General features: G+C 42.8%; 1 protein-coding gene across 1 annotated transcript in view; it reads right to left on the bottom strand.

Moving 5' to 3' along the window:
* MTUS2 (microtubule associated tumor suppressor candidate 2) overlaps window positions 1–20,029 on the bottom strand; it is a 196,775-nt gene that overhangs the window by 75,549 nt on the left and 101,197 nt on the right. The window contains exon 4 of the mRNA XM_009882832.1: window positions 1,287–1,448. Coding sequence (XP_009881134.1) covers window positions 1,287–1,448 — 162 coding nt within the window. The remainder of the gene's footprint in view (window positions 1–1,286; window positions 1,449–20,029) is intronic.

The raw sequence follows: 20,029 nt of genomic DNA, 5'->3' as shown, positions 1-20,029 counted from the left end.
GGAGACACATAGAGACTGTGGTGTGCAAGAGCTTGCTGAGGTTACAACAGTGTCTCTTGGGCCCTGAGGAACTTCTGTGCCTTTCCTGAGGCTCCTCAGGGGACTCTCAGATCTTGGCAGATGGACATCCAGGGGCCGTGGCAGTGCAGAAAGGTAAGTGCTGGGGCCACAGAAAGGCAGAAAGGCAATGGGACAAATAGGAGCTGGAACAGGGTAGGGGAACATTGTACACTAGTGGGTAGGAAAGCGCTTGAGGCCGCCTGGGGTGAGGAACCATCATCTGTAACCAGGGGAGAGGGTGTCTACAGCCATGCTTTTAACCTTATTTTATAATTACGACCAATAATCACGTTGACCCTGCTTGCAAGTCATGATAAACAGCCCTAACTAATGCATTACACCCAAACTCAAGTCTATACATTGCAAGTGCTGTCTGTGTAATAGATGTTCACCATCCCGGGTACCCTCACCTCTCCCCACCGAGCAGGCAGGGAGATGGGCCAGCATTAGCAGCCCTCAAGGGCAGGCAGCATCAACTGCTCCTTACTCTCTCAGAAGTGGTGAGTCCTACCCAAAAAGACACACCCCTACATCCTTGCCAAGGAGAAACTGGAGTTCATACACCATGTCCAGGTGCCAGGCTGGGGAAGGGGCAGCATGAAACAAACGTGGCCAGGAGATGGTGGAGAGATGCATGTTTTTCAACAAAAAATGCATTTGGCAGAAAACTGTAAACCTTCCTGTGTGAGACGCTCCAAATTATTGCCGGCTGAGGTAAGAAATAGCTGGATTGAGCTGAAGGAGGGCTTAGGTAAGGAAGCAATTTGGAAACAAGGCTAGTTCTTTTTGGATTATTTACTTGCCTCCTTCTTCCTCTCCGAGTGAAAACACCACAAATTGCTTAAACTTAGAGGGCAGTATTCTCATCCTTGCAAGCACAACTACCAATAAATTATCTACTCAAAGGAATGCTTTGGTCTTTACAGCAATGCAACGTTTTCAAAAAGCTGTTTGGTGAGAACCAATAATATATACACTAAATCTCTGGCATGTGTAGTTAGGGACTCGAAATGCCTTCAACTCCAGACACAGTTCACAAAATGAGGCTATAGCTGTGTTGCTGACTGTGTTTCAAAGAGACTACAGCAAATGAGTACGTTGGCAATGTGCCCAAGAATGGCTGGAAAATTAATCGAGTAAGCAGTAAAATAGCATCATAATAAGGTTTCCGTACTTCTTGGCCTAATGCAGATGGTGTTTCAAGTACAGATGTTTGGAGCACTTACCAGCAGGTGCCGTGGCAGTTTTTGGTGCTGGAAGTAAGCTCCTGCGTGGAGTCGCTATGCTGCTCGATACCTGCGTTGTGCTCTTGCTGCCACCCTTGGGGATGTCTTTAGAAGGTGTAGATGCCTTAAGAGTGGTTTGCTCTTCATTTCCAAAGCTGGAACCTGCAGGAGGCCAAAACTGCTCTAATTATAAGTTCATCAAAAATGTATGCAAACTGTGGCATTCAGACTGAGCTTGTATCAGCAATTATAATCTACAAAGACATATTCTCATTGCAACTTGGGCTAAGTTACATGGACTTTTTCCAATACAAACGGTTATGCAGAAATAACAAGTTCCCAGCAACTTACTTAAACGCTAAGTCTTGGCAGCTGTTGGAGTCTAACTCTAACAGGAACTTAACGCCTACTTTTGGGCTAGCTCCGTAAAGGTATCTGGCTGCAAGGCTCATAAAGAAACCAAGGAATTTCTAAATATTTGGGTGGACAAGTTGGTTTTGGCTTTGTAGGTGCTAGAGGAGCCACCCTACACACTCCCCCTAACACTTGGGAGTTGCTGGTTGTCAGCGTGAGGGGGAATAGCAGGGCCCAGTGGTGCAAGGCACCGAATTCGCCTACCCAGGAGGGATTTCCCACAAACAGTCCCTCAGACAACACTCAGACATTTGAATAATAAGATGAAAAACAATAACAAAAAAATCTGCCTTAACTCTCACATCCAGTTCAATCATATTCTCATAATGAATCTTAGGTTGCCAAGGTTTCCAGTTTATATTGACCTCTTTCAAAACCTCTAATGGGTTTGGTTTCCTCCTGCATTTGCCATCTAGGGAATAATGACATCTTAGGTTCCTTGTAAATATAAAGAAATAAATCTTTTCTTAATATTTGAAAAAGGCAAAGTTGGAGTGTGCTCTTTATCTGTTGAGTAGTAAGTCTAAGAGGAACAAAAGATTACAGCACGTCTGGACTTGAACATTTGGAGAAGGATGAACATTTTGTTTGAAAAAATGAGTGGAGATAGTGGCAAGAAATACACAGGATTTCAGGAAAGGGATATAGTTTTTACTTCCATTATTTTAAAAAGATACAATACAATACTATTTAGGTACTCCCTGCAGGAAAATGATAACATTATTTCAATAATTGGCATGTCCAAGTCTCCAGTATTTATAAGATGTAGGCTTCTTAAATGTGTGCAAGTAAAGGAGAGATTTTTTTGGCCTTTGTTACTGAAAACCCACTAGGAAAAAAGTGCAGGTTGGAAAAGAAAATCCTCTTTTCAGACAAAGTAAGAATATAACTTTTGGCTCTGACAAAACAGTGTTAAGTTTTGCTGTGTCTTTAAGGCTGCTTGCATATAGGTCTAAATTTAAAGCATGTATCTGCAGTACCCATGGACTTCTACAAACACATTTGACCTTTGTTCAAATAATATGCCACATTAAAAATTCAAACAAAACAGTCTACTGTGCACTATGCAGGAACAGGAAAACCTGAAGCATTTGTCACCTTTACACTGCTGTGCACATAACAACTCCTCAGCACATCAGGTCGCTGTTTTATATCCAAACTACAGGGATTTTTCACCTGTGTAACAAACATTTAAGATTACACGCTCACTTATCTGCTGCCAAAATGCTGCTGACTTCAGTAAAGTTACGTCAGCAGAACGTCTGGCCCACCCTGGCCCGGTCCCCCCTGCCGATGTGCATGAGGACACCTCTACCAGCTGCCAGGGGGATGTTACAACACGTGTGTCCACCTCAGTTCATCTGCACTGTGCTCCTGAAGTGGTCTCAGATATGTGCTCACCCAGTCAGTTTGGGCAGCACCACTTGTAGAAAGTTTTTTTTTCCTTGGCTATTTGTTTAAAAGTTTCAATTGTAGAAACACTAACCTTAACGAGGAAATTATTCCTATTATTTGCAGAGAAATTATGTTCAAGTGCTCTTTAATGGAACCCCTTATTCTCTGGTGTGAAATGTATTATATGGAGAGTGTTTTACCTCACAAATCTGGCCGAACAGAAGCAATTCCCCTGTTGCAGAATGAGGTGTCCGCGGGAGCTACATAACCTCTGATTAAAAAAAAAGTTGAAAAGCTTTTCTAAGTATTGAAGTTGCAACGCCACCAGCTACAGACACTTATACTGTCTAAAACACAGCATAAGAGGTCTGCTAATTACAGAAATGAGTGGGCGGGAAAGCTGACAAACACGGCCTCGTTAGGTGCCCTGAATCAGAAATGCCTGGAGAGAGTCGGCCATGCACCTCGTGCCCTGGCTGGACAAACCCCTTCAGGAGAAAAAAAAAATAAGAGGATGATTTTGGTCTTTTAATAAGAATTGGACTCAGGGAGACAAGCTGCATGGCTGTACTGGGTGTCTCTGGGAAGGCTGCAGGGGTGGCCTGCCTCAGGAGAAGACAGTGGTGAAGCAGGTATTTCCCTGCGGCTTGCAGAGAGGACCATGGTAGAGCAGAAATGCAGCCTGTGGAGGACCCCACGCTGGAGCAGGTGGACATGCCCTGAAGGGAGCTGCAGCCCATGGAGAGCCCTTTCAGGAGTGGGCTCCTGGCAGGAGCTGTGACCCCTGGAGAAGAGCCCACACAGGAGCAGGTTTATCCTGAGGGACTGCAGCCTGTGGGAAGGATCCATGCTGGGGCAGGGAAAAGTGTAAGGAGGAAGAAGCAGCAGAGAAGAACTATTATGGACTGACTGCAACCACCATTCCTCATCCCCATTGTGCTGCTCAGTGCGGAGGAGGGATGGACGAGGTAGAGAAGTTGGGAAGGAAGAAGTGAACTTGAGCCTGGGAAAAGAGGGGTGGGGATAAGCTGGTTTAGTTTTTTTGTCTTCGTTTCTCACCATTCAACTCTATTTGAATTGGAAATATATTAAATAATTTTCCCCAAGTCAAGTCTGTTCCACTTGTGACAGTAATTGCTAAGTGATCTCCCTGTCTATCTCTACCCACGAGCGTTTTCATTTTCTTTTCTTCCCTGTCCTGTTGAGGAGGGGTAGTGAGAGAGCAGCTGGGTGGGTGTCTGACAGCCAGCTGAGGTCAACTCACCACGACAGCAAGATCAATATATCCAGGATTTGCTGAGATAAAGTCGCTATCTCCCACTTTGCTGTTCACTCAGAGACAGAGTTCAGAAAAAGACAGTGGGGTACAACCACTGCATTTATAATATACCCCAAAAGGCAAATGTTTGCTGCTTCCATGGATATCACTAAGGCAGCATCTAGTTCCCCAGGAGCACGGCAAGGTGAGCTCCACCTTGTTACACATGGTGCTGGATTCCACTTTTCTTTTCAAATAGCATTCAAAGAAGAAATGAAATTTAAGATCCAGGAAAATGCATATTCCTCATGAACTAAGAGGAGAACAAAGGTTTTCATTTACTTGGAGGAATTCACCTCTTGAAGGAAAATCAGAAAGATCATTCACCAGATGGTACTTGTCACTCCATCATGAGATAATGCCTTCCACTATCATCTGCAGTGGGTGAGTCAGTAGCATCTGCCCTCCCAGAATATCAGTTCTTATTTTTCAGTAAAAGCTCATACAGAAACAGCAGATGTGCAGTGTGTGAGCAGTTTCCAGGTGATCACATCCTCTGTTGTATTGTACCTCTTCCCTCCTACTCCTCTACTTTTGCATTTTATCTAAACCAGGGGAGACATCCTTGCTTGCCTTTGAAGCACCTGGCATGTCATTTGGGTGCTCCTACATAAAACGCCCTGTACTTCTGCAGACTGTGCTTTATGAGGAGTGGCACTGCTGACTTTGCAGTAGAATATTTAACAGACTATTAACAATCCGCTGGAGCTAAAGGCCTTCAGCCTCACTTTTATCATCTCCTTACTATGAGCCCCAAGGAATCCTACTCTTCTGCTGGTGAAAAAAAATACAGGGAACAAGAAAAGGTGTTTGAAGACTTGCAATTACTTTGGAGAGTCCCAGGTGCACCCACTCATGCCCTACACTGTTATGCCAGTAAAGACATGCAGAAGTCAGGGCCGGCAACATATTGTAGGCTGTGTGTTCAAAGAAAACCATGACCGAAATCCCACTGGCTCCCAGATGGCCTGAGCCACCCTCTCTCCAACATCTGCCACCATGCTCTTCACCATCTGGCCCTGCCCGGCAGCAGCTTGCTGCAGGGGCTTCTCGCCCTCAGAAGATGGAAATATGGTATGATATTGCATAGGACTGTAAAGCCAGCAGGAGCATGGGTGGGGGGAATTCTGCATTTGATGAAGAATTAATTAAGCCATGTTGTATGGCAGGTCTTGATCTGAGAGAAGACAGAGATAGGAAGGGCTGCGCTCTGGAGTCCCACAGCCACAGATTTCCCTGCCTGCACTCAAGGGCAATAAAGTCTCCTTCTGTTGGAGAACCTGTTTCCTTTCGAGAAAAATAGCTCACCTGACAAGACCTACGGGTCTCTGTTTTGCTGAGAAACAGACCCCAAAAGAGTATTAAAGCAGGCATTCAGCTGCTTCTGCAGCTCCCTGTCTCGTGGGCTGCTATGTGAAGCCTATCGAAATGGAGTGAATTTCCCGCTCTTCATAGCAGGTCAAACATCCTCTGCGTTGGCAGTGGGCTTGGAGCTGTTAGCTCCCCACCGCAGCTGTAATCACACCCGAGACCCTGGGAAGAAGCTGGTATCCAGAATGTTCACTGAGGCACAAACGTTTACCCAGGGTAACAGCAGGCCCTTTCCTTCTTAAAGATCCTTAGACACTCCTTGACACCGAGTTTAATGACAATGAAGGTATGGCGAGTTGTTGCAGCAGGAGCCCACTTAGCATTTCTAAAGCACTTCCCAGTCACAGAATTCAAAGAGCTTTACAAATAAGGAAGGAGTTGAGCTGCTTTCCAAACTCACACAGCAAGGGAACAGCAGAGACAAAGTGAGAAGGCGAGCGGGGAAAAACTGATGATGAATGAGGCTGGAAGGACTTTTTTTCACCTGCAAAACATTGGGATGTATTATTCCTTTGGGTTTTACTAGGCAGCACTTCTGTGTCCCAGTTTTTAAGCACAAATACAAGTACAAAATGAAACTTAAAATGACTGCCATGGGTAATGATCTGGTCAGGGAAGTACCTAAACTAGACAGACTTTTCACTGAATTGGAACATTTGCCCATCCTTTAATTAATGTCCACTCTTTAATTCTGATGTTTACCTGTAAAGTGGTAATTAATTTTTATAGATTGATTACAAGATACACAGTCTGTTTTCTGAGCTTTTTATTTCACTATTTTAAAGGTTACTGTTTTAAAGTCCAACGTAGTATATTTCAATATAATGTTTCACACTGTAATTATCAAGAAACACAGTTGAATGTACAGCTCTGCAGCTGCAGCTGAAGCAATGCTATTGACCAAGCGGTACTGTGTGGTCATTAGTCCTTAGGGGCTACCACGCTATTACAATTTTATGATAGTAGACGAGAGTACTATCTGGCTAATTTGTTGTTTTGTCTTTGATGACAGCCAGTGCCTCATACTTCCGGACACACAAGGCCAAATGTGCAAGAGACTGGGGACAAGCTGGTGACAGATTTCTTTTCTGCCCACAACAATAAGAGGCAGAAGGATTGATGTTCACAACAATCTTAAACCTAGCTCACTCACCTCAAAGTATTTTTTCCCACTGCATTTTTTTAGCTCAGACAAAAGTGGTTTAGCCATGACCGTCCTTAACATATTTATTTTAGAGGAGGTTTGTGCATGCCCACATGCCTTTATAAAACCTGATTTTTCTGAAGTCTTAGCATCCAAAACATAAAACTGAATTTTCAGCCTAATAATGTCCACCAAGGAGCCAAATCTGCAGCACTTGTGAGCACAGGAGCCAGCTCGTTGAGCTTTAGATGGCTGTGGGTCTCTGCACTATAGATGACTACCTCTGAGACAGCCCATTTGTCACCAGGGAGGGAATCTGGAGCCATCATTGATGATTAACGAGCACTATGTGATCAGTCATGGCTTTTGTACACTACCACTTATATTTGTAAGAGATTGCTGCATGTCCATCCTTCTCCCCATGCCCACCAGTCCTAAAGCCAAGCACCTTTCTCCTATGACACCTGCTGTCGGATGGTTTGGGCCTCTCAGCTCTGGCCATGCAGAGAGCTGTGTGTGCTCACAGCCGACGGCAAAGGAGGCCATTCAGCTTAGCTTCGCCCGCAACAAAGTAGATGTAAGAGAAGTGGAGATGTTTTGCCTTTGACAAATGTTAGAGCATGACCACGGACAATAGATGGGGTTCTGCTGATGTGTAATAACTTGTCATGTTTTGGTAACTCAATTGTATACTCCTCATTTGGCTCCGACAATTTGGCTCTAGTTTTAGTTTTAGCCAGGTTGCAATGTGAACCTAAATACTTCCCAAAATTTAGCCCCACCTCCATTAATCAACCGTATTTGTAGAGTCTGCTGTTTGTAATGCTGATGGAAGGCAAGTCGGGAAGAGAATTATTTTGACTTAAGTTATTCAGATAAAAGTTATAGTCGCATGAATAAATATTTATCCTTAATTTTGTTCTTCCACCGTAAATATCTACAATTCGTTGTGGGACAGATGGCAAAAGAACAATTTTTCATATTTCTGCACTGATACGTGTGACTCAAACCCTTTAGATGCCAGTGTGCAACTATGTCGAAGAGACAGTCAAGCTTTGTGACACTCAGTATAAACAAACAAAACTGATAATCTAATTCTATATATTCACATGGAATTGAAGCTCCTTCCTTTACGTGTTTTTACTGTTTTTGATGACTCGGAGTTTTTGAAATCTAGATTATTTTTTTGTGGCACAGACCCATCTTCAGTGTCCTTCATACATAATAGATAGTAGAAATACAGCCTTCTGCTGATGCACCTCCTTGTGTCAATACTAACTTATTCATCTCACCTCACCAATTAAAGTACACATTTTAGGATCCAGATAAATGGATTTCTTACTTGAGTGGAGTTACATGCTGCTCCCTACTGAACCGTTACAAGCCACGTTGGGAAAGGTCAAAATTTCACCACAAAGTAAAATTTCTGTACGTGTTAGTGGGAGTTGTAGACAACTTGCTGGCTATGCCGCATTTTGGAATCACATAACGTATTTTATTTGGGCTCTTGTGAAATGCTACAACTCTACCAGGCAAGATGAGCATTTCATTATGTAAAAAAATTTCACCGTATGTTGGTGGTCGCTTTGCCTACCACTGGTGGATTGTACAGCTGCTTGGCTAGCTGAGCTTGTTTGTATCACTGGCTAATTAAAGCCCCATAGGGTATAGAGTGAAGACAGCATAGTATTTTGCTGATCAATCATAATGCTTGTCAGAAAGGATAACATAAGGTTATTGGAATCTTGCCATAGATACCTGGACTATGCAGACATTTTAAAATGGGCCTGAAACATCACTGTGTGTCCACCTTCTGAAAGGGCCACCTCTTGGCACAACGTGAAGCTGAACTGTCGAAGGTCATTCATGACCAAATCTTCCTGCAGACTTTCCTCCTTCAATGTACAGCTCTGACCACAGTGATGAGAAACATCCTACGTCATGAATACTCTGCTGAAGTGTCTTGTATGGTACCCTGAGGAGCCGAGGCAGTAAGAGTACATACTGGGGAAGTGTTTGTTTCTCTAACCGAAAAGAGAGAAATGTAACTGCTCTAAGCTTCTCCTAGACATACGGATTAAGATTTCTAACAGACCACATCAGAGTAACCTGATCTTATTGTATGATTACTGAAGCCTATCAATTAGTTGTAGGAAGGGCTGGTTCTTAACACCTGAGGTACAGTGCCTGGGAATTGTTGCAGTGGGGCAACAAGTGCAGTGGGGCAACAAGTGCAGTGGGGCAACAAGGCAAGCAAGTACTCATAGTGCTTTTGGAAGCTCTACCTGCTGACACAAGTTAAGAATAACATATTACATATCAGTTAAACATGTAAATTCCTCTCAGCAGGTTAATTTTGGGAGGCAAAATAAGCAGCAATATCCAAGCAAAAAATCCAGATTTTTTAAAATCCCATGTGCAGTAAATTTACTCAAATGAACCGTTATTGAAGGCTGAATTTGTAAGAAATCCTGTGTTTGATCCCAGTGAGGGCAACTGAAGTGTTGTCTTCAATGCAAGCCAAGTTTGACTTAGGATGAGTGCTTTAGGAAAAACGTTACTCTCTATACTAAGCAAAAAGCACATGAAGTAAAACAGGAGCACAGTTTTACTTCAGGCATTTGTCTGGCACTCATACACTGTCTTACAGAGGAGATGGATGAATACACTCCTCCCCCTTGTTGCCCAGCAGAGTAGTCCTCCCCACTGCAACAATTCCCAGGCACTGTAGAGCTGTCAATGTAACAAGAAGCATCGACGGCATTTTTGCCAAGGACACATCTATGTTCCAATGCTCTCAGCTGCCAGAATGGCCCCTGGGATCACCAGTGGTTGCCCAAAAGTTAGAACAACCAGAAAGAGGGTACAGATAACATCCATTTTCTAGTAGCACTAAAGCATTAATGGCACGTATCAACCTACTCAGGAAGGAATTTTCCTGGGTAGGAAGATTTTGATGTTCCTGGCTAGCGCTTCAGTCCCAGCATCCACATTTCTAGGAACACCCGTTTTGTAACACGACTTGTACTCATGACCATCTGCTCTAATGGCACCCTGCCTACTTCTGAACTGGCATGCCAGTTTTAACAGGGCACAGGCACCCATGAAAGATAGGATTAGAAGTGACATCTGCTCTGCAAGAAGTTCCTCTTGATGGCAAGAAGTGCCAAATTAGAGCCACATGCCTTATTATAAGGAATGACATCTGTTGACACTTATAGCATTTTATCATCAACAAATGCCTCTTTGCTGAAATTGCTGCTTCTCATTTGCTTTAGCACTGGCTTGGAGTACAATATTTGGACATTTAAAGGGATATAATCCTTGGTAAAAGTGTTAATGACATTCCAATGGTGTTAATGAATTTCCATCAGCTTTAGCAATCCATACTGGATGCCACAGCTCACCAGACTAGGAGAGGTTAAGCAATGTCCTAACAATTGTCAGTGGTTAAGGTCTGGTAGCGTTCAGTCTTGCTTCTCCCTGCCAAGCCACAACAACGTGTGTGCTACAGTTTATGTGGAATTATGCTAGATCAAAGTAAATGTGTCTGCCTCCTTCCCCGGCATAATGAAGACTTCAGAGCATGCAATATGGGCTAAGGAGGGGAGATGTCATACTGAAACTTCAAGCATGGAAGAGCCCTAGAGAGTCTCCAGTTAGTCACTAATTAATTGCATTTTATGAGCTCAGCACAGATCCTCAAAGCTGCTTAGGAACCTAACTCCTATTTCATTTCACATTCAAATTCAATGCACACTACTTATTCTTAATCATCATCCCAGCCCTGAAGGAGTTTCAAACCAACAGATGTCTCCATTTCAGAGTATGAAGGATACAAGCAGCTGAGCAGAATCTCCCATGAATGCTGAGCAGTGCTTTGGTTGGAGGAGAAAGGTGGTGACAAGCACCAAAGCTGCACTGTGCTTTGGAGACAGAAGGGGAGGAATCTAAGCTGTTCAGAGCAGCCATTCGCTGTGCTCAGATCACGTTCATCCTCTTGGAAAACATGCTGTTCAAGACAAAATTTTGCCCATCTTTTATAGAATAGGTTGGGTTAGCCTGGCTGACTGGGGCATCACCTCAGACAAAATTTTGCCCATCTTTTATAGCCTGGCTGACTGGGGCATCACCCGAGCCTCCTTCTCCCACATGTCTGAAGGACATCAGACCCAGCAGGTGCAACTATCTGTCCTGCTGGAGTTGAGCCAACAGCAGACAAGGAAAGAGGCAGGGGAGCCCTCACCACTCATATCCAAGAAGCTGCCTAATTCTTAAAGAGTCACTCCTGCATCTTTAGAAAGTGATGTGTAAAACACTATGTTTACCACTCCCCATGCCTACAACAGCAAGAGTTTCCACAGTGGCCACATACTCCTGCCCCTTCTCCTACAGTGTATCTATCTCCTACAGTGAGGATAAGCGCAACTGAGAGTTGCAGGACCATTAGAGGTTTCTAACTTTTTTGATCTGTTTGAATTTTCCTACTGGAAATTTTCCTACTGGTATGGACTTTTTGAGAAATGTCACGTATTTATTTCTGTATAGCATATAAGAACCTGCTTTTCCCAGTTAACTTTCACAAAATCCTGTGTAAGTAATGTACAATGCGCACTATGCTGCTCTGTGCTGGCTCCCATCTAGATTTGTGTTTTGCGGCTATTTTAGATGTCATACAGAAAAAAAAAATCTATAGCAAAATAAAAGACTGATAAAAATGGTAAAGTCCAGAGTTTCAACAGTCAGGAAACATGTTTCAGTGGAAAGCTTATTTTTCCACATTCACTGGGTGTACTGTCTGTAAAGGTTGCGCAAATAAGCTTGACTTGTAGAATTCTGCTGATTAAACAATTTTTTTCTCACAAAACATCTTAATAAGATTGATCAAAGTAGGTTTTGTTTTAATAAATATTGCCAGTTATGAGGAGCCTGGAAGTAAAACTGCAATTCAGAAACACCTGGAGAGAGAAACCAGCAAACAAGCAAAACAGGTGTCTATTATAAATGATATTATCCATAGAGAATAAGCATAAATTTTCAATGTGACCTCTTAAAAATTTTCCTCATCTCATGTTTACTAAAAACAGTACCTTTAGTAGGTGATTTTGAGGAAAATTCAGTTATTTTACAATAAGCTAATTTTACAATTAGCAATACTAAATGCTGGGACCTAATGACCCAGTTAAATAAGCTTTACAAAATATTTTAGGTATGATTATATTTCTGTGAACTGAAATAATCTAAACAGTTGGCCCATAATATTTTGCAGGGAATGGATATTTAATTGCATTTATTTCACAAAAGGAAAGCTTTTAAAAGTATATAAAATCAAAATCCTGTTGAAACCCAGAGATGTTAAATAGAGGAGGTAGGTTCTCAAAACTTGACAGTGCCTTTACAGAACAAATTATTTAACTTTTCTACTTCATAAAGTATTAAACATTTTTTTCATTTGATCCTTTTACGTTTTTTTCCCCCTTCCTATTTGAATTTGACGGACTGGTAGTAGGAGTATTCGAGTGAGTAGCTTCTCTTCATTACAATACATGCTACTGATAAGTAATAAAATTTAGGGCCATTTAATTGGAGCATGCAGAAGTGATTTCCACAGGGGTATAATGGCAGAGCCCAGGGTGGAACGTTGAAGCCACATACACCCGTCCCCTAGGGAGTGGCAGCCACCAGGAGCACCACGAGCAGGGTGTGCAAAAACCTCTCGGGCATCTGGCAGCAGACAAAACCAAGGAGTAAGATTCACAGGGAGAAACCACACCATCACCACATACTAAAAGCTGCAAAAGAAAGAGGTGAGAGCTCATAGTGGGTGACTCTCTGCTGAGAGACACTGAGGCATCCATCTGCTGGCCTGATATATAGCCAAGGGAAGTTTGCTGCTTGCCAGGAGCCAAGATCTGGGATGTCACAGGGAGACTGCCACAACTGGTTAAAAGCAGACTACTATCCCCTAGTTCTTTTCCACGTGGGCACCAGTGACACAGTTAAGCAAACCTGGGCAAGATCAAGCAGGACTTCAAGAGCCACCACACTCGGTGGCAAAATTCACATGACTAGAAGATTGCAATGGATGGCTACAAACTCTTTCAGAAAGATAGGAAAGGAAGAAGAAGAAGTGGAGTTGCACTTTATGTAAAAAAATTTGACTGTATAGAGGTGAGCTATGCAGTACCATCTCCAGTTCTGGTCCCCGCAATTCAAAAAAGATATGGACAGACTGGAGACTGTCCACAGGAGGGCCATGAAGATGATCAAAGGGCTGGAGAAACTGCCCTATGAAAAAATACTGAAGGAGTTAGGTCTCCTCCCTGGAGAAGAGAAGGCTCAGGGGGACCACATCACACTATTCCAGTACTTAAAGGGCTCCTACAAGAGGATGGATGCTCTCTCTTCACAAGGAGCCACATGGAGAAGACAAGAGGCAAGGGTACAAGCTGCACTGGGGAGAGGTTTCATCCCAACAGAAGAAAGAAACTTTTTACAGTGAGAACAATCAATCACTGGAAAAACCTCCCCACGGATGTGGTAGAGTCGCCATTGCTGGAGGTTTTCAAGATGTGATTAGACAGTGTGCTAGATAATCTCCCTTTCCCACAAAAGGTTGGACCAAATGGTCTTTCAAGGTTCCTTCCAACCTGGGGTATTCTATGACTCTATGAAAGAGGAATAATAAACAAAGAATCCCAATTTCCAATGCCAGGCTCAAAATAAGGACTATACACCACTACTTGCTCAGATAGGTGTAATATAAATGATGGTATTATAATACCATTTATAGTCTACCCATATATTTCTTGCTGCGTTTGTAAATACGAAAGATACCGGTCCGATTACTCAGAAAATGGCAATCTACACTTCAGAGAGCAAACACAGCCTGGGCAGCCAGGTGTGAAATTCCTTGTCCGATCGCATCGCCCCAGTGCTCTTGCCATGTGTCCTGGCATCTGGGAGTCATCTCCAATCAAGTGGCATTTGTGGGCAGGAGCCACGTTGTGCCATGTCAGCACATTACATCGTGGTATCTGCTACTTTTATACAGATATTATAGTCACTCTGAAATCAAAGGCTGCTGAACTGAAAATACTGGAAGGTGCCAGAGGTGATTTGTGTGTCAAGAGGCTAATGAATATGTCCAGGGGCACTGGCAATAATATCACAATTTCCTGGACTAGCACTGGTTGCTTGGATTGAAATTATACAAGTTATAAAAAGGTCAGTAATCCGTTCCTGGTCTTCTGTGTCAGTGGGAAAGTTGCTGCCAGGCTGGACCCATGACTGCAACATCCATTTTGACATATATAATACTGTGACATGCAAGTAAAAACTTTTTTTAGTATTGGACACTGACACTGTTTCTAAAATGACAAGTAAACTTGATAAAGGAAATTACATTCTAAAAAAACATGTTTGTACACAAAAGACCCTTCTGGTCTATTCCAATAAGCATTCAGTCCCAGCAATTTTTTGATTCTTCTTTTTTAAGCCAGCAAACCCACCCCCTGTCAACACTCCTAAGTGGAGCATCACTACTCTTTTGTGTCAGAACAATACTTAAAGGCCTTTCTGCAAATAACTTGGATGGTGCTTTAGTCATGACTGTGAGTTAACTTGTTAGGACATTGACAGGCAAAGACAATCAAGCACCATTCATACAACCTAGAAGATCTCTTATTTGGGAAAAAAAAATATTTCAAAACTTCAGATTCAGTAGGAGAGCAGGCTCATGGTTTGTAATGAAATAAGGATGTATATCATCATCCTTTTCCAACAGCACTGAGGAAACCACTGTAAAGAAGTACAGTGAAATGGTCTTTAAATGGATACACCAAATTGTCCTCAAGCAAGGCCTTCCAATGATGCCAATGGAAGATACATGTCCCCCCTACTCTTTATGTGGCAAACAAAACTATATGAGCTGTGTATGGCTTGAAAGATGCACGTGTCCTACAGACAACAAAGTTTGATTCATTGTAGGTACCCAGGAAAAATATTCAGGAGTTCAAAAGACACATTCTGTTACTATGTATTTGCCGCTGCCGCACCACGGTTGTGTGTCCAGTCAGGAGGAATGGGGAACGGTGAGCACGTACCACCCAGACACCCTTAAGGGCCCTTAACTGAGCCAAGGGCAGATCTCCCTTCCACATCCTTTCCAACAGCCTCTGCTTACAATGTCTGCTAAGAGCCCCACGAGCAGGAGGGTAACGCAGCATCCCCTCTGAAGGGACAAGCTTCACAAGAGGAGAACATGGCTGTGTAAACTGGGCTGTCTTGCACCTGGCCTGGCTGGGACATCTAACACTGTTTGGTTAGACTGACCCCATGTTCCTGCAAGGCCACTGCATCTCCATCAAGAGGACATGCAACACCCCTTGGAGCTGGCTGTTTAAAAGTAACTACTAGGCTCTACACAAATCTGAATACCAAAAGTGTTGAAGCTTTGCCATTAACAATACTTAGCGATAAAGCACCCAAACAATGCTATTTAAAAACAAGTTGGACGTCCTCCTTTGGTTTTGCTTGGTTTCAGCAACATGCAGCGGAGTTGGAAACCCTGAGAGTCTCTGCCTACAGAGGCCATGGCCAGGATGTGAAGGACTCAGGTAATTTCAAATTAGGTAATGGAATAGAAAGTAGAATTTAAATCTAGAAAGTAGAACTTAAATCATGGTTGTGAATTGTAACTCTTCATGTGTTCTGCACAGCCAAATCCGTGAGGACCCAATGGGATGATTCAGCACTTTCAAGCCATGGTCTTTTAAGGTTTTGGGTACTGGGTTGGATTTTGGGCTTAGAATGGGGAAGGAAGAGGTTACATTATTTTGCAAAAAGTATGTATTTTATGTTTCTAAATCCATTGCTTTTAAAAAGCGAGTTTCTGATGTTACAAAGAGGTGTAATTACCTGTACCATTGCCATTGCTCTTTTTCTTAATTAGGACCTTTGAAGATAAATTCACTTGCCCATCTCTGGCATGAGGAAACTAAACTGCAGGATTAATCAGAAATATCCTATTAATTTCACCTCTCTATGAATCGTCCTGTAGTTAAGACTTAAAAGGGACTACTTAAATGAAAGCTTATTAATCATAGATTTAGTACACGGGTTACTGAAGCAGGAGAGCTTCTCATTTTGTACAATTCCAAATCCCGGTAATTTTTTTTAAGGTACCTGAAATTATTAACAGGATCAAGAAAGGGTACGTGTATGTGGGGAGTGGGGTGGGGGAAGAGTGAGTGTGAGGGGGTCGAATTATTTTAAGGAGGCATAAAGTACAGCCAGAAGTATGATCTGTGTGCTTTATACGGACACAAATAATGTCCTTTTGTACTGCAGGCATATTTAATTAACTGTGCGTGTATTGTACAACTGCAGAAATATTAAACCAGAGCCTTGTCTACTGCAAAATTGTAATTCAAGTGATTTCCGTAGTACATCAGTTGCAGGAAAAGGTCTCCAAAGCCCCTGTTCTCTTGACGAGGAGCTGGATAGCTCTGCTAAAGAATGGCAGAACCCTCAGGAGAGTGTAAGTGGCAGATCTGCCTTGGAGACTCCTCCGCGTTGCTTTGCTTGCTCTGCAGAGTTTCCTTCTCCTCCACGATGGCACAATCTGACAGGCCCACCACATACCCTTGGTGTTTCTCTTAAATTCCTGGGCCATGTGGCTATGGGAAAACATCAGCTGCTTTTACTGTAAAAGAAACTTCTACTCCCTTTTTTTTTTTTTTTCCCTCCAGCAGAGAAAAGTAGCCTGAGAGCATCTCCAAGATCGTTCTTTTAAAGAAATATCCTGTGTTTTTTTTTTAAAGTGCATGAACACTGATTTCACACTACTGTGAAAACATGCAGGTTAAAAGTGCTTTGCTTTGAGGAGTCCTTAAAAAATCCCTCCTCCTCTCATTTAAACATAAACAAAGATCTCAGGCCATTTGGAACCTAGTCCCTGACATTTAAACATGTGGGTAGCAGCAAGGCTTTCAAGCAATGATACAGGGGACAAAGGTGGCGACTCTTAGAGGAGACAGAGCAGGTTTTCTACTACAGAAAGGCCAATATTGGTTAAAACCGCATTTATTTTCTTTGTAAACTCCTTAGCATCAGGGAGAGAAGATGCCTCAAGCCTCTCTGTGTCTCCCTGCAAACTTCTAATTTCCATGGATGCAGGAGGAAGTGGAAGTACTGAGGCTCTTTGAAGAAAGGATGTGACTCCTTTCTGCATCAAAACTAGAAAATGTATGCATGAGGTTTGATTTCATCAGGACCTAGATGTAATACAAGCACCTTTTATTCTCCCTGTTATAATTCTGGTAGCCAGTGGAGAGTCACATGTGAGCATAAGTGTTTTACATGCTGGTGAAGAAGAGGGGGAGAGAAAGAGTTGCTGTTCGTTACTTGAATTCTCCAAACAGCCTTCAAGGCAGAACGGTCCAGCCTGTCCCGGCCCTACACCCCATATCCCCAGCCCTGCCTGGAAGTGAGGGAAGGATGCAGGGTCACAATAAGGGCTCACTGAAAGAGTGAACTACAACTATTGGCCAAAAAAAAAAAAAAAAAGGTGAACCCACAGCTCCTCTCCTCATCTTTTGTCACGTTGGTCATCTTTTTTTGTGACCTAAGGGAAAGTAGATCATGCATTTGACATAACTGAAGATGCTGCAAGTTTCAGCTGGTGCCCTCTGTTTAGTTTCTTTTTTTTTCTACAAAGGGAGCAGAGACCCTGCAGTATGTTCCCACAGTCAGTGTCCTGCAGTCACCATTAAAAGGTATCTTCTGCAGAGATTCAGGTTATTTGCTATCAAGATTTTTCTTCACACTGCAAAATGGAATTAAGTATGTGACGAATAGTGAGACAGTACTTTGCCTGCGGTAGGCAAATCCTGGGCAATCAGTCAAGCTTCTCCAGCATCATTTTGTCAATGCTCATATTTTAGCAAGAGAGCTATGAAGATTAATCAATTGTAAATTGCTCGGGATGAAAGGTATTAGGTAAATATTAGATACTGTTATGAAGAGCATTTGAGAAAAAAAGTTTATCTGCAGATGAGGTTTATCTGCTTTCATTTGCACCCATGCAATTCTGGTAAATGTGAAAAATCTTTGTTAAAAGCCACCTCTAACCAAGCTGCTGGTGCCTGCAGTGCAATGTCACAGCAGTCATTCATTAATGAAACCCACCTTTATCTTGGCGGCTTTCATTTTAAAACAGTGTGGCAACCACTGCTGTTTGCCTACAGGATGAAAGATGTGCTAAGTAATGAGTTATTCATGGGTGTAAATATGAAGGGAATAAATTGCGCTTTAAAATATTTATAAAATGCTATTAGAGGTCTGTTATGAATTTTTAGAGCAAAACTCCTAGTAAGATATACTCACACTAAAAGTGGATGAAAAATAAATTCTTCTACACTTATATAAAAATATATAAAAACCATATACACACTACTTCTTTAAAACAATGGGAAACTTTGAAAATTAGAATTATTTGCATAAGGGATTTAAGGAGAAATATATGACACACAACAAGCGTACTGGGACTGGCAGCAGTATTGCTGTGTATACTTACTCTTTTAATAACCATACTGAGTTTATTCCAATATTATTTTAGCAGAAAGATTTTAAGAAAGTTAACACAGGAGCTGCCACAGTAGGTTTTCAGGTGGAATGTGAGACCTGAGACAGCTGGCAGACCAACAGTGAAAATTGCATTTCTTTTGAGTAATCCACCTAGAACCCAAGCTATGAAATCCCCATTTCCTGACCTGTATTTCCCAAACCACACGCTTTTTCCTTAAAAGTGAAGCTGCTAATGGGCTCCCAGTGGGTGGGAGGCATTTACACTACACACGGGATATTTTTCACATTACAAAAAGCAGATGCTTGACATACAAATGACCTCCGATAGGGTAAGCACGAACATTCATATGTTACTGCAGCAGAGCAGTTCCTTGCAGAAGGCCGGGTGTGAAAATAACGAAGAACAATCCTCCTCTGCCTGGGCTGAGCTGAATTTGGGCTAATAGGTCTGCTAGTAATGCTAATTGGAGAGTTCACTCTCTTCTCTCTTCTTTAAAAGCAAAAAGTCATTTGGGGTTATACCCTCTTGGAAAATTTGCAGGCTGAAAGGATCGTGATTACAGTCCCATAGCATGAGAATCTACTCTTGTCCAAATATGAGGTGGGCTAACTGTTACTCACTACCGGCTGTCCAGGCTGCTGCCAAAGGACAGATTTTGTTGGCAGTGCTGGTTTCAGACTGGACTGTACCTGAACACTTCTGTATCACAGCACGCAGCAAGAAGCCGCTGTGCCCGGCGTCCTTCGCTGCACATAGCGTTACAGTCTTCTGGAGTTAACTAACGATGCAATAATAGCAGAGTAGGAAGGAAAAGGAAAGCCCACCCTATGGGAATACTTCTGATACTCCCTGTGATGGACAGAATCTGCTTTATTTGCTCACAGTTTATGGTGCACTTCATGCATGATAATTATGTGTGGTTGGGTAGCAATGAAGGTGGCAGATGTTGACCTGGGAGAGGGAGAAGCAATCCTCCTGTGAAAGAAGGGTCATCTCTACGGAGAGGCAGGAAAAGAAGAGTAACAACCTGTCCTTGGAGACACCGGAAGATTCCCGAGGAAACAAGGGGGGAGTGACAATACCAGGCCTCGGAGATGACAATGTCCACAGGCTGTTGGAGGCTGGCAGAGCTCAGAAAGTCACCAAAACCAGCTGGACCACGCAAGACTGGAGGCAAGGACCTGTCTGCAAGGAACAGTGAACAACAGGATGCATCTATTCACACCCTCTTGTTTAAACCTCTCTCAAACGGTGTTCCTAGTTTGTGTTCTAACAAACAAACCTAATTTAATGATCCAACACCCTTCAAACAGCTCATTCTAACAAAAGTTGTGGGCAGCACAGTGTCAAAGCAATGGCCTTGTTGGCCCCTGCCAACTCCTTCAGCGTGACCTGAGTTCACCACGCACCTGCCAAACTTGAGATGAAGAATGAGCTGGTATAATACAATGCATGGATCACCATACCAACCTGAGATATTCTGTGTTTCATCGAATGCTGTGAACAAGCAT

The sequence above is a fragment of the Charadrius vociferus genome, unplaced genomic scaffold (genome assembly GCF_000708025.1).
Source record: "Charadrius vociferus isolate BGI_N301 unplaced genomic scaffold, ASM70802v2 scaffold93, whole genome shotgun sequence".
Lineage (NCBI taxonomy): Eukaryota > Metazoa > Chordata > Aves > Charadriiformes > Charadriidae > Charadrius > Charadrius vociferus.
This window is presented reverse-complemented; position numbering and strand designations above follow the sequence as displayed.